The sequence below is a fragment of the Trachurus japonicus genome, chromosome 1 (assembly GCF_045865225.1).
Source record: "Trachurus japonicus isolate A0001 chromosome 1, Traja_1.0".
Taxonomy (NCBI): Eukaryota; Metazoa; Chordata; class Actinopteri; order Carangiformes; family Carangidae; genus Trachurus; species Trachurus japonicus.
This window is the reverse complement of record NC_140907.1, coordinates 27,309,321-27,324,332: the sequence shown is the minus strand read 5'-3', so window position 1 is coordinate 27,324,332 and position 15,012 is coordinate 27,309,321. Positions and strand designations below refer to the sequence as shown.

At 39.6% G+C, this 15,012-nt stretch overlaps 1 protein-coding gene and 1 long non-coding RNA gene across 2 annotated transcripts in view; one reads left to right on the top strand and one right to left on the bottom strand.

The window, feature by feature from the left end:
• The window catches only part of LOC146992070 (uncharacterized), an 86,427-nt gene that overhangs the window by 26,580 nt on the left and 44,835 nt on the right, over positions 1-15,012 (top strand). The gene's annotated exons all lie outside the window — the stretch shown is intronic.
• LOC146992077 (carbohydrate sulfotransferase 12-like) lies at positions 927-11,441 on the bottom strand. Its single transcript, XM_085783326.1, has 6 exons — positions 11,242-11,441; positions 8,512-9,208; positions 8,171-8,313; positions 2,961-3,089; positions 2,622-2,814; positions 927-1,550 (listed from the first exon to the last, which is right to left on the bottom strand). Exons 2-6 carry the CDS (start codon positions 9,100-9,102, stop codon positions 1,281-1,283), a joined length of 1,326 nt encoding a protein of 441 aa, XP_085639452.1. The 5' UTR covers positions 9,103-9,208; positions 11,242-11,441; the 3' UTR covers positions 927-1,280.

The following is a 15,012-nucleotide window of genomic DNA, read 5'->3' as shown; positions in this document are numbered from 1 at the left end:
TGGAAACAGACAGCAGGACAGTGGTGATGAACGCAACAAGAGCGAGTTTTTGTGCAATAGAAAGTGGTGGAGTGGAATGCGTCATTATTTGTTCTTTAGGTTATTCTCTTTCTGCACATCATACTCACATTACAGTGGCACAATGTCGGCCTACTTCAACACCAAACGCTCTTCTTAAGTTCTCATTGAAGTTAATTTTCTACTATTTTGAATTTGCTGATGTAAAAGGGGTAGGCAATAAGCCATGCCTTCAGCCTACACCTTTTTGGTCCATGTTTTACCAATCAATGCATTATACCACATGATGAGTTGTTCTTAATTGTCCAAATAAACTTAAACTCAAACTCAAACAATAAACTGAGGTTTTACGTAAGGTGAAAGATATTGATATCTAGACGCACAAAGACTAAGTTGGCTATTAAATGACTTGCTCATTACCTGGAGAAGGCATGTGGGATGAGAAAACAAGTTTTTTTTTTTTTAAATCAAGATTGTACAGTTCATTTGAAATATGTTTTCTTTTCTTTTCTTCTCATACATTATTTTATATTATACATTTTTTAATATTTGTAAAACTGTAAAAAGACACATGCTCTACATTGTGATGGAGTCTTCTAATCTCATGTGGGATTGGCCAGACTGGTTGGAAGCAACACACAATCCTGTTATGATAAAACATATTAGTGTTGCTTCCTGTTCCTGCCCTAAAGGCTCAAAGTAATTATATTTAATTCACCAGCTTGTTTAACACTTATAAACTGAATTGAATTAAACATAACCTGAGAGGCTCCAACTTGACCGGACAAGCTTTTGTGCGGGATTGTTACTCATTTCTAATTGTGTGTCCATAAAAGGTCTGAATACTTCTACTCCACCGTTGCCTCCCACACCCGCACACACAGACAGTAAAGTTAGAAAAGAAAGTAAAACATTTACAAAAACTCTTTATTTTTCTGCAACATATTTACCCTCAGAAATGCCAGCTAACAGTTCGCTGCAGCCCTTTCCCCATGATATACCAAAATACTATTCACAAAATACTATTCAAAGTGCATTTGCATGGGGAAACAGACTCGTATAACTTAACTTGTAAGCGCGTTTGCTTCAGATATGAAATGATGACAAAAATAAAATAATACTGGCAGGCCCTTTTTGTCATTTGAGGTATGCACAAAACAAATGAAACAAACAGCATCATAGACTGGTCTTTAAAGGCAGGTAGGTGAGGTGTGGGCTCTACACACAGTGCAGTGCCCAGGCCTTTGGCTCCGTGTGGATTACTAATGGAGTGCGCTGTCAGGTTTGGGATAACCAAACAGCTCAAAGTCTGGTTCATATAGCTTGTACAGTTCTCTCCTCATCGTTAAAGGAATTTGTGCAAACCAGTCTCTTTCCCAGCTGGCTGCCGTTCGGTTTCGAGCTCCTGAAGGAAAGCGCAGCAGATGATCCACCTCCAGAAGCTTCAGTAGATGATCGGCATCGGCTTCCAGGGTTTCCAGTCGTCCGATGAAATCATACTTTATCTGGCATGGATGGCACAGACGGTACACCTGAAACACACAACAGCAAGGAAGATACTGTGACTGTTTGTGTAATATCTACCTCTGGTTGTTTGCACTGTGTGTGTACACATACTGCATTAGCATACATGAAAAACACAACTCCACTCTCTGTTTATTTCTCCAAATGCTTTTGGCTATGTTGCCCTCCTCAGCATACGATGTTTATTTTGTTTATTTATTTATTTATTTAAACCTCTTTTACTTAACTGCTTCACAGGTCTGCACTTCACTGTGCATGTCCTATTAACCACCGTCGTTATATACTGTAGCATTGTATTGCATTTCTATCATATTGCTAGGTATGCATTCACAAATGTGATGTTAGGATGCTGAACTGAATACATCACACGTTTAAATGTATCTGTGACAAAGAGAAATTGCAACAAAAGGAACAGAATATATAAAAACAGGATTAGAGGCTGAAAACCACATTAGTGAATGAAACATGAAATGGAGTTTAAATGATAAGACCGACCTTTTCCCAAATCAATAATGAGTCAGCCATTAAAAATCCCACCATGCTAATTAAAATGAGTCCTTTTTGTGTGGTGTGGACAGGCTCTATTCTTCCATTCAACACACGTCAAAAATGAACAATCTGCTTGTACTGAGAAGAAAAGAAAAGGAAGGTTGTTGCCATGGCTTCAACAGCAGCTGACAAAACAAAATGGGAAACAGATCAGGAAAAAATACATTTAGATTTAAAAAAAAGAAAAGAAAATCTATTTGGATTTGGCCGTGATGTTCAAATGGTGCAGATGGTCCCTTTAATCTTTCTTATTAGGACAAGATGATGAATTCATTTCTTATATTATAACTGTCAAAACAGTGAAATGTCAACATTAGTCCACTCTGTAATTATTTGTAGAATAACTGTGATGGATCAAAGTAAGAAATTGAGACACACAGTGTAAATGACACTCAGACATTCAGATGCAGCACAGACTTTGTTGTGTATATTGTAAATCCACGACTAACTCCAATCATCTTAAAAAAAATATATAATTGTAATACTGTAAGTGCAGGTTTTCTCTGCTGGTGTCTGAGTGAGACAAATACCTGCCGCCAGTGTTCGTTGAAGATGCTCTCCTTCTCCGTCTCTGGATCCAGCAGGTATGTGATAAACTGCTGAAACGTGGGTTTGACTCCAGCTGCAAACGCCTCGGCCGCTGTGTCTGGCAAACTCCCAGACACATTAGCATAACGACGCAGCATGACTGAACCAAACTGCTTGTAGAAGTCCTCGTTGGGCCTGAAACACACACACACACATTTAAATAATTCAGTAATCAAGGAACTTCTGTTTAATCAAAAGTGAAGCACATTCCTCCGCCTAAAGCAGTGTGTATGCACAGACACACACACACACACTCTCGGGCTCTCCACCATGAAACACACCTCCCAAACTTGTTCCTGAAGGCAGAGATGAGGCGTACAAAGGGATCTCGCACAAACAGAAACTTGGTGTAATGCTGGAGCTTCAGTGCCATCAGGTGGCGGGACAGAGAACCATAATGGCGCCAAAACCTGGTAAAAGACACACATGGGGGAAACACACACAGAACACAATGAGGGATATCCTATTATTAACATCACTGTCTCTTTCTATTAAGCTGTAATTATAAAGCTTGACAGTTCTGCCAGTCAAACATCGCAGAAAAAGATTTTCTGATGTCTCTATGACATGAAAACAAAGCCAAACAACCACAAAAACAAAGAAACACGGCCTAAAAAAGGGGTAATAAGATGAGAGATTTTCTGTGCAGACGGAAAAACATATGTTCAAACACTCATATCCAAACACAGACAGCTCCCGAGGGGTAGAGAAAGGTCTGTCTGTGCTGCACCACCAAGCCCCGCCTGTCGTTTCCACTCTCCTCTTCCAAGTGTCAACTCAGTAAATAACTCCTTGAGCCCACGGACAGTTTGTCGAACACAGTTTCACTATAACTCAGTATCTAAAGTGTCATTGTACAACTGATGTAAAAGCAGAACCACGTAGCTTTCGCTTAACAATGAAGGTCCCTGTTTTGAGTTTTAGAAGATGGATTATTAGGATAATTGGAAAACCATGAACCTGTTAACATTTCCAGATGGGCTTATAGTCCAGGCAATTTAGCTCATTTTGGACCCCAAAATAGAACTAATTGTCACAGAAGGTTTTTCACCATACATCATTTCTATGAGGTGTCTAGAACAACATACTAAAAGTCCTAAGAAATCCTAGTTGGGGAAATATGTTTAATTCTCATCATTATTTACTGTATAAAGTCTATGGTGCCGACAACAATACACCCCAATGAGGCTATTTTTTTCCTTTACTCCTATCACAATGAAACTTTACATGATGAAAGTATCCATGAAATGTAACATTTTTTGTATTACAAGTTTCTTTGAAAAATGAATGTGAATATGCAAATGAGCCTCACAATAATCAAATATGCCCAAAATACACCCGAATAGGCTTCTTTTTTTCCTTTACTCCTACCACAATGAAACTTTACACAATGAAAGTAGACATTAGAAGTAACATTTTTTGTATTACAAGTTTCTTTGAAAATGAATTTGAATATGCAAATGAGCAATGCACTAATGGAATATGCCCAAAATACACCCGAATAGGCTTATTTTCTTCCTTTACTCCTACCACAATCACACTTATAAAACTTACTCACACAATAAAAGTATACATGAAAAGTAACATTTCTGTATTTCAAGTTTCTTGGAAAATTATTATTTTTTAAATATGTAAATGAGCTCAACACTAATTGACTTATGGTCAAGAAGCCATAAAGCCGCAAGCAGCAAAAACAGGGGCCAAATAACTTAGTTCTTAGTCGCTCATATGTTGTTGAACATAACAGCATATTTAATATAACATCACACAGTCGTTGAAACGACTTTGATGAATTCTGACTTTCTTCTGATGTTCTCTGCAAACTGGGAGGAAAGTCGTTAGGTAAGGCTTGTTCGCTAATTAAAAAAAAGAATTTAGAAAGCAACTGGAGACAAGACTGTGCAATTAATTCTTAAGGTCAATATACAGTAGGTCTTTTAAGTGTGGCAAGTGACATGTGTGTATGCATAAGTCAAGTGTGGGAAGTGACAGCACTCAGTGCATAGGTTAACTTATTGAATGGACATGAATGTGTTAGTTATTTGGCCCCTGTTGCTGCTTGTGGCTTTATGGCTTCTTGACCATAAGTCAATTAGTGTTGAGCTCATTTACATACCGGTATTTAAAATTAATTTACCAAGAAACTTGAAATACAGAAATGTTACTTTTCATGTATACTTTTATTGTGTGAAGTGTGATTGTGGTAGGAGTAAAGGAAGAAAATAAGCCTATTCGGGTGTATTTTGGGCATATTCCATTAGTGTATTGCTCATTTGCATATTCAAATTCATTTTCCAAGAAACTTGTAATACAAAAAATTTTACTTCTAATGTCTATTTTCATTGTGTAAAGTTTCATTGTGGTAGGAGTAAAGGAAAAAAAGAAGCCTATTCGGGTGTATTTTGGGCATATTTGATTATTGTGAGGCTCATTTGCATATTCAAATTCATTTTCAAAGAAACTTGTAATACAAAAAATGTTACATTTCATGGATACTTTCATCATGTAAAGTTTCATTGTGATAGGAGTAAAGGGAAAAAATAGCCCCATTGGGGTGTATTGTTGTCGGCACCATAGACTTTATACAGTAAATAATGATGATAATTAAACATATTTCCCCAACTAGGATTCCTTAGGACTTTTAGTATGTTGTTCTAGACACCTCATAGAAATGATTTATGGTGAAAAACCTTCTGTGACAATTAGTCTGTCTTAAAACGCTATTTTTCCTGGACTATTATTTTCACTGTCGGAGCTGGCATCTTTGATTTATGGCAACCAGCCAGTAAATCAGGGTGTCAACCCAGAGGCTGAAGACATTAGCTTCTGAGTTCACACCCTGGTTTACTGGCTGGTTTTCCTTTGTTGTCACTGTTGGACCGAGGTGTTTGGCTGCACAGTCGCACATTTTTTAGCCTCTCTGCTTTCCATGTTGACTTGAGGATATGAAGTTTTATAATGGGGCCTTTGTGATATAAACATATTTTCTAAAATGTCAAAAAGTCATGTATTTATCACTCTGTCCTGCAGGAAAAGCCTTTTTTCAGTTATTTGGACACTTCATGGATAAAGTGCTCCTTTGTAGTCACATGGATTTATGTATAATGTCCATGTATTGACTGTACTTTGTCGTAATTACAAATGTGCATCACCTGAACCTGTTTTGGTCAAACACACTTTTATTTAACCTTTATTTTCCCAGGAAAGACATCTTTGAACAAATGCTGCTCATTAATACAACATTAGTATCACATTTATTACAGTATATTTCCTGTTTTTGTCTTTATTCGTTGACTCCTCTCATTTTAGTGAAAGGCTAATTCTTAATACAGCTCCTCCAAATATGAATCTCAACTCTAAACCAGGGTTTTAGCTCCCGGAGGCCTTTTCCACGGAGGACATTTTTACCTGTCACAGTGGGAGCAGCACAGGTGTAAATGATGAAGTTAATGATGGTTGAATTCCATTAAGCCGCCCAAGTTTCAGGCCCTGCTAATGTGCATGCTGGCTCACTGTCAGAGCCGTCGTTAGCGTTATTACCAACACCTGTGCTTCCCCTATCGTGACAAATCAAAGCATCCTTAGTGAGAGAGGATTGTTTAAAAAACCACATGAATGTCCTCAGTGCTGTTTCTGGGAACGTCGTGGGGGGTTTAACCACGAGCAGAGGAATTCCCATTCTACAATTATGTGTAAATTACACAGAGGAAGTGGGGCTGTTTGAAGGTTGTTTCTGTAATTTCTTCTATAATTATATCACCTCATATCAAAACTTTCAAAATGAGATATAATGGGAACTTAATTGGACATTTGTGAAACAGTGGTTAGGATGAGAGAGTTTACAGGAAAAAGAAATTGACGTTTAATTGATAGTCAGATAATTGACTCTATGAGTATTTTTGTTGATGCAGGGTTTAGGTGGCACATTGTCGAGGGTATTTGGATTTTTTAGTTAGTTTTAAAATCAAGGTTATGGCTCCTACAATGACACAATTTAATGGTCAGCATCAGTTAGCATTTTCAATCAACTCGGCATTGGTGGCAAATATTTATGTACATTTAAGTATGTCATTTAATAACAGTTTGAAACACATCCATGTTTACATTTGACTATTCTGGAGTATTGTATTATTGTACTGTTTTACATTAAACAAATTGACTTGGCCTGTTGTAGGTTGCCAACATTTTTGAGATTTGTGAGTTGCAAAAGGTCGGGGACTACTGGTTTATTAGCTTCAGTTACACTTTATCTTAAAGGGATAGTTCAACATTTTGGCAAATTGGCCCATTGCCATAATCCCTATAGTTTTAGGAGTAGGTTCGTTACCTTTAATTGTACGGAGGCTCATGGGATTTCTTGGCTTCCCTCATCAAACTCATCAAATACACAATCCAACAACTCCAAAACGCTCTCATGGACAAGTTGTGACCTGCACATTCACCACGCTATGAGATAATAACAGAACGTTCGTTTTAGAGGTTAGGGTTAGGGTTAGGGTTAGGGTTAAAAACTGCCCCAAATGGGAACGCGCATCAGCTGTTTTGCATTAATTTACCTCTAAAACAACTCCATCTCGTAACGTTCTGTTATTATCTCATAGCGTGGTGAATGTGCAGGTCACAACTCTGCCAAAAAACAACTGGCATTAGCCTGAATGACCTTGATGATGTTTAACAAGTCAGAGCCACTCAGAGGGCGAGGGCCATTCTGGCAAACCCTCTCCACCCTCTTCATGCAGAGTTTCAACTCCTCCCATCTAAGAGGAGGTATACATTCCCTTGTCAGGCCAAATCAAATAGATATTTAAAGTCCTTTGTCCTGTCTGCCATTAGATTTCTCAATACGCTGTAGGCGAACCTGTTGGGAATGATGTACAGTACTGTAATCTGTGATGACTATATGTATTTATATGTATTTATAGTATTATTGTGTGTGCTATGTGAGATCTACTGTGTTCGACTCTGAACTTTTGCTGCAAACCAAATTGCCCTCCGGGGACATTAAAGATTTTCAAATCAAATCAACTTGTCCACCAGAGCGTTTTTTGAGTTGTTGGATTGTGTATGAGGGAAACCAAGAAATCGCATTAGCCTCCGTAGCGTACCTCAGAGCAGCTCGGGGCTCTGCTCCGCCGTCCTAAAAATAGCTTGCACCGACAATTAAAGGTAATGAACCTACTGCTATGACTATAGGGATTATGGCAATGGGCCAATTTGCCAAAATGTTGAACTATCCCTTTAAGGGTTAGGAAATCATTTGAAACACATCAAGATTTTACATAAATTGAACATGATTTAACATGATGGATGGATGGATAGTTAAAGATTAAACTTAAAACCACTCCACATTTACATAATTAAATTGGGCACTGTAGTGTCTTTATACTGTTATTGCTGTCTGAATAAACTTCACTACTGCAACTTAACAAGACAGCCATGAGTATTGACTCATGTCTGTGTGTGTGTGTGTGTGTGTGTGTGTCTCACATACTTGGCGAATGTGAGGTGAAGGGAGGAGTTGTGTACGAGGTCCGGAGGTACAGCCTCTGGGTCAGTGTACGGTTTTCCTGAGGAGGGCGAGATCAGAGACTGAGACAAGACCACCATCACCCTCTTCCAGTTGGTGCAGGCCACCTGAGTGGAGAACAAGCCGTGAAGGAAGGAAAGAGGAATAAGTAAAACACAAGATGCCCAGAAAGACAACAAGGGACACTGTGTGTTTGGATCAGATGAAGAAAAACATTTGTTTGTCCTCTCACTTTCTTGCTATTTTTCGTACACTCACCACCTACGTCTTTCTCACACACACTCACTCACTCACTCAGCTTGTACCTTGGGAACGTAGCAGTAGATGATCTGGTGTGTATCATCCACTATCAGGTGATCCAGTTCCCGGTTGGGAATTTGCTCAAACGCCCGAGTCCTTCCAGTGAATTCCACATTGTCCCGTCCTGAACAAACATCCATGATCCTCTGCTTCCTCGTCTCCTGCTCCCTGTCCTCAGCGGGAGTGTGACTGCTCTCCTTCTCCTCCTCCTTCTCCTTCTCCTTCTCCTCATCCTCCCTTACTTCCTCTTTCCTCTGCTCGTGTTTGCCCTCTTCCTCTTCCTCCTTCCCCTCTTGCTTTTGTTCCCCGGCTGCCCCTCTCGTCCCCTCAGCGATGATGGGTTTTGTACTGGAAGCGGTGGTGGGAATGGTGAGGGAGGGGCTGCTCTGGCCTCTGCTGGCGGAGGGAGAGGGCAGGCCAGAGCCCGCAGCAGCAGTCGTCCGCGGGCAGGGATCAGCCTGAAGCGGCCGGCGTTTGTGGTCCTGCAGCGGATAGAGGTTGAAGCCCCCGATGTCGTCCCAGTAGACAATGATCAGCAGGATCATGAACAAAGAGCCCAGGACGAACGCCACTCGTAGACCGCGCCAAATACCCATGATAATATCACATTCACAGCCGTGATTGGCCAAGAAAAGAGGAAGGGGTTATCTCAACTCCATAGTGACCCCCACATTACGGAAGGAGGCGCTTCCTGTCTGCCGGCTGCAAGAGAACGAAAGAGGAAATGTTAGACAGAGAGAGGCCGACCCTGCCCACTAGAGACTGCAGAGTGAAGTAAAAGGATTGAGTCGTGTGGCTATTGCTGTAACACAAGAAGAGGAAATTACACAGAAGCAGTTTGATACCAGAGATATAGAGAAGTAAACAGGAGACACTCACTGGGGGGGGGGTCATCAAGCTAAGTGCATTTTGTACTATGCTACTTTATACTGAAAAATACTGACTTTTTATCCTACATTTATTTCACAGGAGGGCTTTTACTTTGAAAATCAAGACTTTTTATATAAATAAAACATGTGGCCTAATGAAAAAATGATGCATTGTCATTTGTCACAGATTAAACTCAGTACACAGTGAACAAAAGAAGTCAGTCTGTCTGTCTTCCCTGTGTGTGTGCAGTAGTGTAGTGTTGGGGGAGTTTCACAATATTTGGGTTAGGGTTATGTACAGAGTTACAATTGTGGAAAATATTTTATTTAGGGTTTAAAAGTATGATATTAAACATGCTCATGTTCTACCAATAGGAAACATTAGGTGGGGCGCTCTACTCTAAAAGTTATTTCATAAGACACATCATTTTAAATGTGTAACCAATTGCATATAAATAGTTAACTACATAATTGACTCATGCTTTATTAAATGTATTTTGGGTTTTGTAAAATCCCTTAGCTGCACTCAGTTCCTCATTAGCAGCAAGTGTGCCCTCTACACTATTAATATCTATGTTTCTTTTCTTCCCACACTGGTATTTGCCAAATCAACTCAGGACTTCATCTGTGTGTGTGCTTGATCTGATTAATCTCCAAATGAATGTGACATAATACAGGCCGACTGTTATCTGATATGACTGGTGGTGGTGGTGGTGGTGGTGTTGTGGCCCAGTGAGGAGTTAGTTGCCCATGCAGGGGCCGTGGGAACCTCAAGCTCCGCCCGGGGCGCTCAGCTGTCACGGAGATGTGAACAAACGCGGTCGGTCGTGGGGGTGGAAGTGGATTCAAGAGCCCAGAGCTGCCTGCTGCTGCTGCTGCTGCTGCTGGAGGGTTTACACCCGTTATTGTTCCATGAAAACAATCTGCTATCCGGGGGCATAGTGGAAAAGAACACCGAGGGTCCTCCTAATAAAACCAGAAGAGGAAGAAGGAAAAAAAAAAAACCCAGAGTAGAGCACCAGAAACTCCTCCGGCTCATATTTTGACAGAGAAAATTATTGGTTTCTCTGCGGTGTTTTTTTCCACTAGGTTTTAAATCCAAACTCCACGTTGACTGAAGAGAGAGAAAGAGAGAGAGAGAGGGAGGGCAGGAGGCCTATTTTGAGAAATTAACATCCTCAAACTCTCGTGTCACGGTTGGCACGCGCTGTACCCACACACACACACGCGCGCAAAATGTCCCCAAAAAAAAAAAAAAAAAAATCAAAAATACATCATGTTATTAGTAATAAGTCTGGTATGAAGGTAAACATGAACACACTCTTTGTTAGGAGGGGGGCTGCAGCCTGTTCAAGTGTTTGATTCAGTAAATGTTCTTTCTTTTTTTTTCCAGTGGTCTCTCACCATCACCTCCTCCTCCTCCTCCTCCTCCTCCTCCTCCTCCTCCTCCTCCTCCTCCTCCTCCTCCTCCCAGTGCTCGGGTTGGAAAACAGCCTTAATTCATACAGTACACAGATTACAATGTGCCCATTCACATTCACCCACCGGCTGCTCCGGACACTGTCCCTCGCTCTTCTGGTGCTCATGGTCACTTTCCCTTCAGTCCACACACACACAGCAGCACAGCACAGACAAACTACAAACACACACACACACCAAACTTATATTTCTCCACAGTGTCCTCTGTCTCTCTGTGTCATCTCATCACGCTGCCTGTGTGTGAGGTGGAAGAAAGAAAGAAGAAAAAAAATCTCGGCTCTGCTCTAGTCTGTTCCCCTTTTATGTCTCACTATACGACAATTAAGTCTGAGCATGATCATATCTGTCTGAGAAAGGAGAAATAAGCTGGTTTGTGGTTTTTCTTACCCGGCTGATGAGCTCCATGTTGCCCGGCCGCTCGCTCCCTTTGTCGCTGCTGCTGCTGCTGCTGCTGCTCCGAGTCCCCCACTCTCTCTCTCCTCTCTCCCTCTCTCCCTGTGTGTGTCTGCCCGTCAACCCGGTGATGAGACCGGGTTGGCACAGCAGGACGGTAGCGGTCTACTCTGTGTGTGTGCACAGACTGAAGCAAAATCTCGCGAGATTCAGGGAGGAGGGAGAGGAGAGGAGAGGAGGGGGGAGAGATGAAACGAGCCACCCACCCACTCTCCTCCAAACACTCAAGTTTCCACACAGACTTAACAGCTGTCTGTGAAACCCTAAACCCGACACAGGTTTAATCAACAAGGTCATTTTAAAAAAAGAAAGTTTTTTATTAGAATAAAGAAAAGTTGCAGGTATTGTCAATCTTATACACAGCTGAATAATAATCAGAAGTGTTTTGGAGAAGTTGACCATTGAGCATTTGGATATCCTTTCATCATTTTATCTTATGACACTTTTTTTTTGGTTCAATTATGTCATAATAACCACCATCACAATAATGGGACTAATAACAGACAACCAGAAATGTTACATCAGAAAGTCAGTTTACCTTATTTTCTGGGACTTTTTGGACTATATGTGGTTTTATAATAATGATAATACATTTTACTTGTAAACGCTTTTACAAATGCTTAAACTTAAACTTTTTAAAAATCATAAAATAGAGCAAAGCCAGAGTGAAATACAATTAAAAACAGCAATAAAACAGTATAAAACAAATCAAATTATATATTAAAAGCAAATTTAAAAATTACTATAATTAAGTCAGAATTTTGAGTATGTTTTTTGTTTGTTTTAACTTATTTCTACTCATCAAGACAGAATTGTTTCACTTTTGTCTAGAAATTTTGACTCTGTATCTCATAATTGCTGCTTTGTGTTATTTTTCCTGGTATATCCCAGTATATTTATATTATATTTATCGGCTCATAATGTTACCTTTCCATAAGGACTGCACACCATACCATACATTCAAAGTATTTTTGGCACAATGGGCTACCGTAGCGAACCAAGGGCATGTGGTTCACACTGACTCACTCTGGTGTTTGTTTGTTTTTGACAGTATGTGTTTGCTTTAACATTTGGAGCCAACACAATAATAAACAATGGAAAGACTTAGTGCAGCACAACTGAATAAATAACATATGAAAAGTCCTGACTGAAATGATTCAGACTTGTTGTCCTCTGTCTGGACATCTTAAAGCACAGCTCATGGATGTTATTTATAGTGTGCAGGTAACAGACTGTGCTATATGCAGCATATTTTCTCTTTCTCTGAACTAATTTTGTCATAAAAACATAAACATGATGTCATCCGTCTCAGAGTGAAGCCTCAGGAGCCGCCTCGTAATGTGTATTTATAACATCTGTGAGCTGATGGGAAAATGATGGGTTGGCTGCCGTGTCCACATCAAAAAGCCAAACCAGCTCACCAGGCGTCCGCAGAAAAGCTCAGATCACACTGGCTCTTCTTCTGAATTAAAAAAATTAAATAAATAAAAAAAATATTGTAGATATTTTTCCCAGACGTGCAGCAAAAGCATCAGATTTATACCAAACCACCACTTACCTTTAGGAACCAGGCGGATCAATACATGGTGAAATCAGTGTCATCTCAGGACTCAGCGTTCTTTATAACCTGCAGTTTCTAAAGCTACACACATAAATTCAGATGGATCCTTTCAGGGAATTGAAAAATTAAAGCTTGTAAATAAAACACCATGAGAATAATTTTGGCATTTTACCAAACATTAAATCCCATTGACATGACAAGCTTTCAGATAGGGTTAGGGTTAGGAGTCAAATAGGAGAGGGAACAGAAATTATAGAGGTTAAAAATGAGACAAAAAAAATCCAAATTCTTCGACATATTTAAACTTAAAAAAAAGAAAGAAAAAGTAACGCAATAGTTACTTTCCCTGGTAACTAGTTACTATTATAGTGAAGTAGTGGAGTTACTAACTCAGTTACTTTTTGGGAGAAGTAATTAGTAACTATAACTAATTACTTTTTAAAAGTAACGTTCCCAACACTGGTGCTGATACATAAAGAAGGAACTTGCTTCTGCATGGAGAGTTTCTGCAGATGCGGTTTGACTTCATACCAATGACACCACTGTTTTAATATGAAATGCTGCAGGATCCTGTAATTGTGGGCGTCTTAAGAAAAAGTTTTTGGTCAAGTTTATGTCTTTCTCACAAACAAAAAAGAAAATTGTAGTGTTTCACTTTCTGCAGGCAGATCATCCATGAGAAAACTCAAGGCATAATTTTCACCTTCATGACAGCAGGCCATCAATCCAGAGGAGGAGAGACAACCCGCGATTTTGGTTCGTCTAAAATCCTTCAACAGAGTCTCAGCTCGACTGTGAAGACATGACTTTCTTTGACTGTAAATGTGTTTGACAAGGGTGAGAGATAGAAAGCAGAAGCGGAAAAGAAATTTCCCCTCAGGCACATTTTCCCGTCAATTTAACCTGAGAAACATCAACCTGAAGTGGCGGCAAGGTGACGAGTCAGCGGCTGAGACACAGCTGCATTTTAACTGCAGTAATCTGTTTATGAGATGTGACTTGTGATGAGGCTGGATGACAAACTGGGCACTCTGGGGGCAGAGCGTACTTCAGTAATACCAGTTTACAACCCTTTGATTACATGAGCTCTGCACAACTCAAGAGTCAAGACAGAAATCATGCAAAACTAGGGTGCACTAAGTCAGAAAGTCTTTGTTTTTGCACTTATTAATATTAGACGATTAGAAGAACATGCATTTAGACAGTACCAGTGTAAGCTATTTGAGTGTTTTTTCTGAATAACATTAACTGGTTTTATGATTCAACAACATTGAACCAGCCCTAAAAAGTGTCTGGTATAGTGGTATTTTCTAGATAAGCGTCCTGCAGAAACCTCCACTGCATCTTCGTTATGGAGGCAGGATGGGATCATGTGGTACCTGGGTAACCAGCTCTAAATGGATTAAGCGAGGCGGTTGAAATTGGATTACACAGAAACGTGTGTAAACCGAAACCAGACGAAAACAAAAGCCAGGCCAAGCTTGAATTAATTTAATATTAATCCTAGTCTATTATTTTATTATGAACATTATCTCCCATTAATAAAGTGTTATCAAATGTTCAGCAGCTCAGGAATGAGTTCATGCCTGTATAGGAGTTTGGAGCAAACAATTTACCTTCAATATTCTGTTAAAATGAATCTGTTTAGTCTTTGTACAGTAAAAATAACCAGTGGTCAGTCTGTATTTAGTGTGCCAGATTCGGCACACAATATAATTTCAGGTGGCCCGGAAGAAAAGTTTGTATTTCTATTAGTAATAATATATCTCTCACACCACAAATCTCATAATACACTGCAACAGCTGAAGTATGCGGGTCAAGACCAAGCAATAGACCATTTTTATTTTCATTTATTATATTCTTATTTAATTTTACATTTATTGATAAGATTAATAGTATTTTAGTTGTTCAAATTCATATTTCTGATTAAAATAATGTTAGTTTTCATCTGTTCAATAAATATCAACACTTCTTTGCCTGTGACATACTTCATGTTTCACATTTTGGCCCCTTGTGTGATCGAGATTGACGTCCCTGATTTAATGTATTTAATTTTTACTTATCTAATAGTTTACAATTATATCAAAGGGGCAAAATCTATTTTTTGAGAAGCTTTAACAAGTGAATTGTGGCTGGTGTTTAAT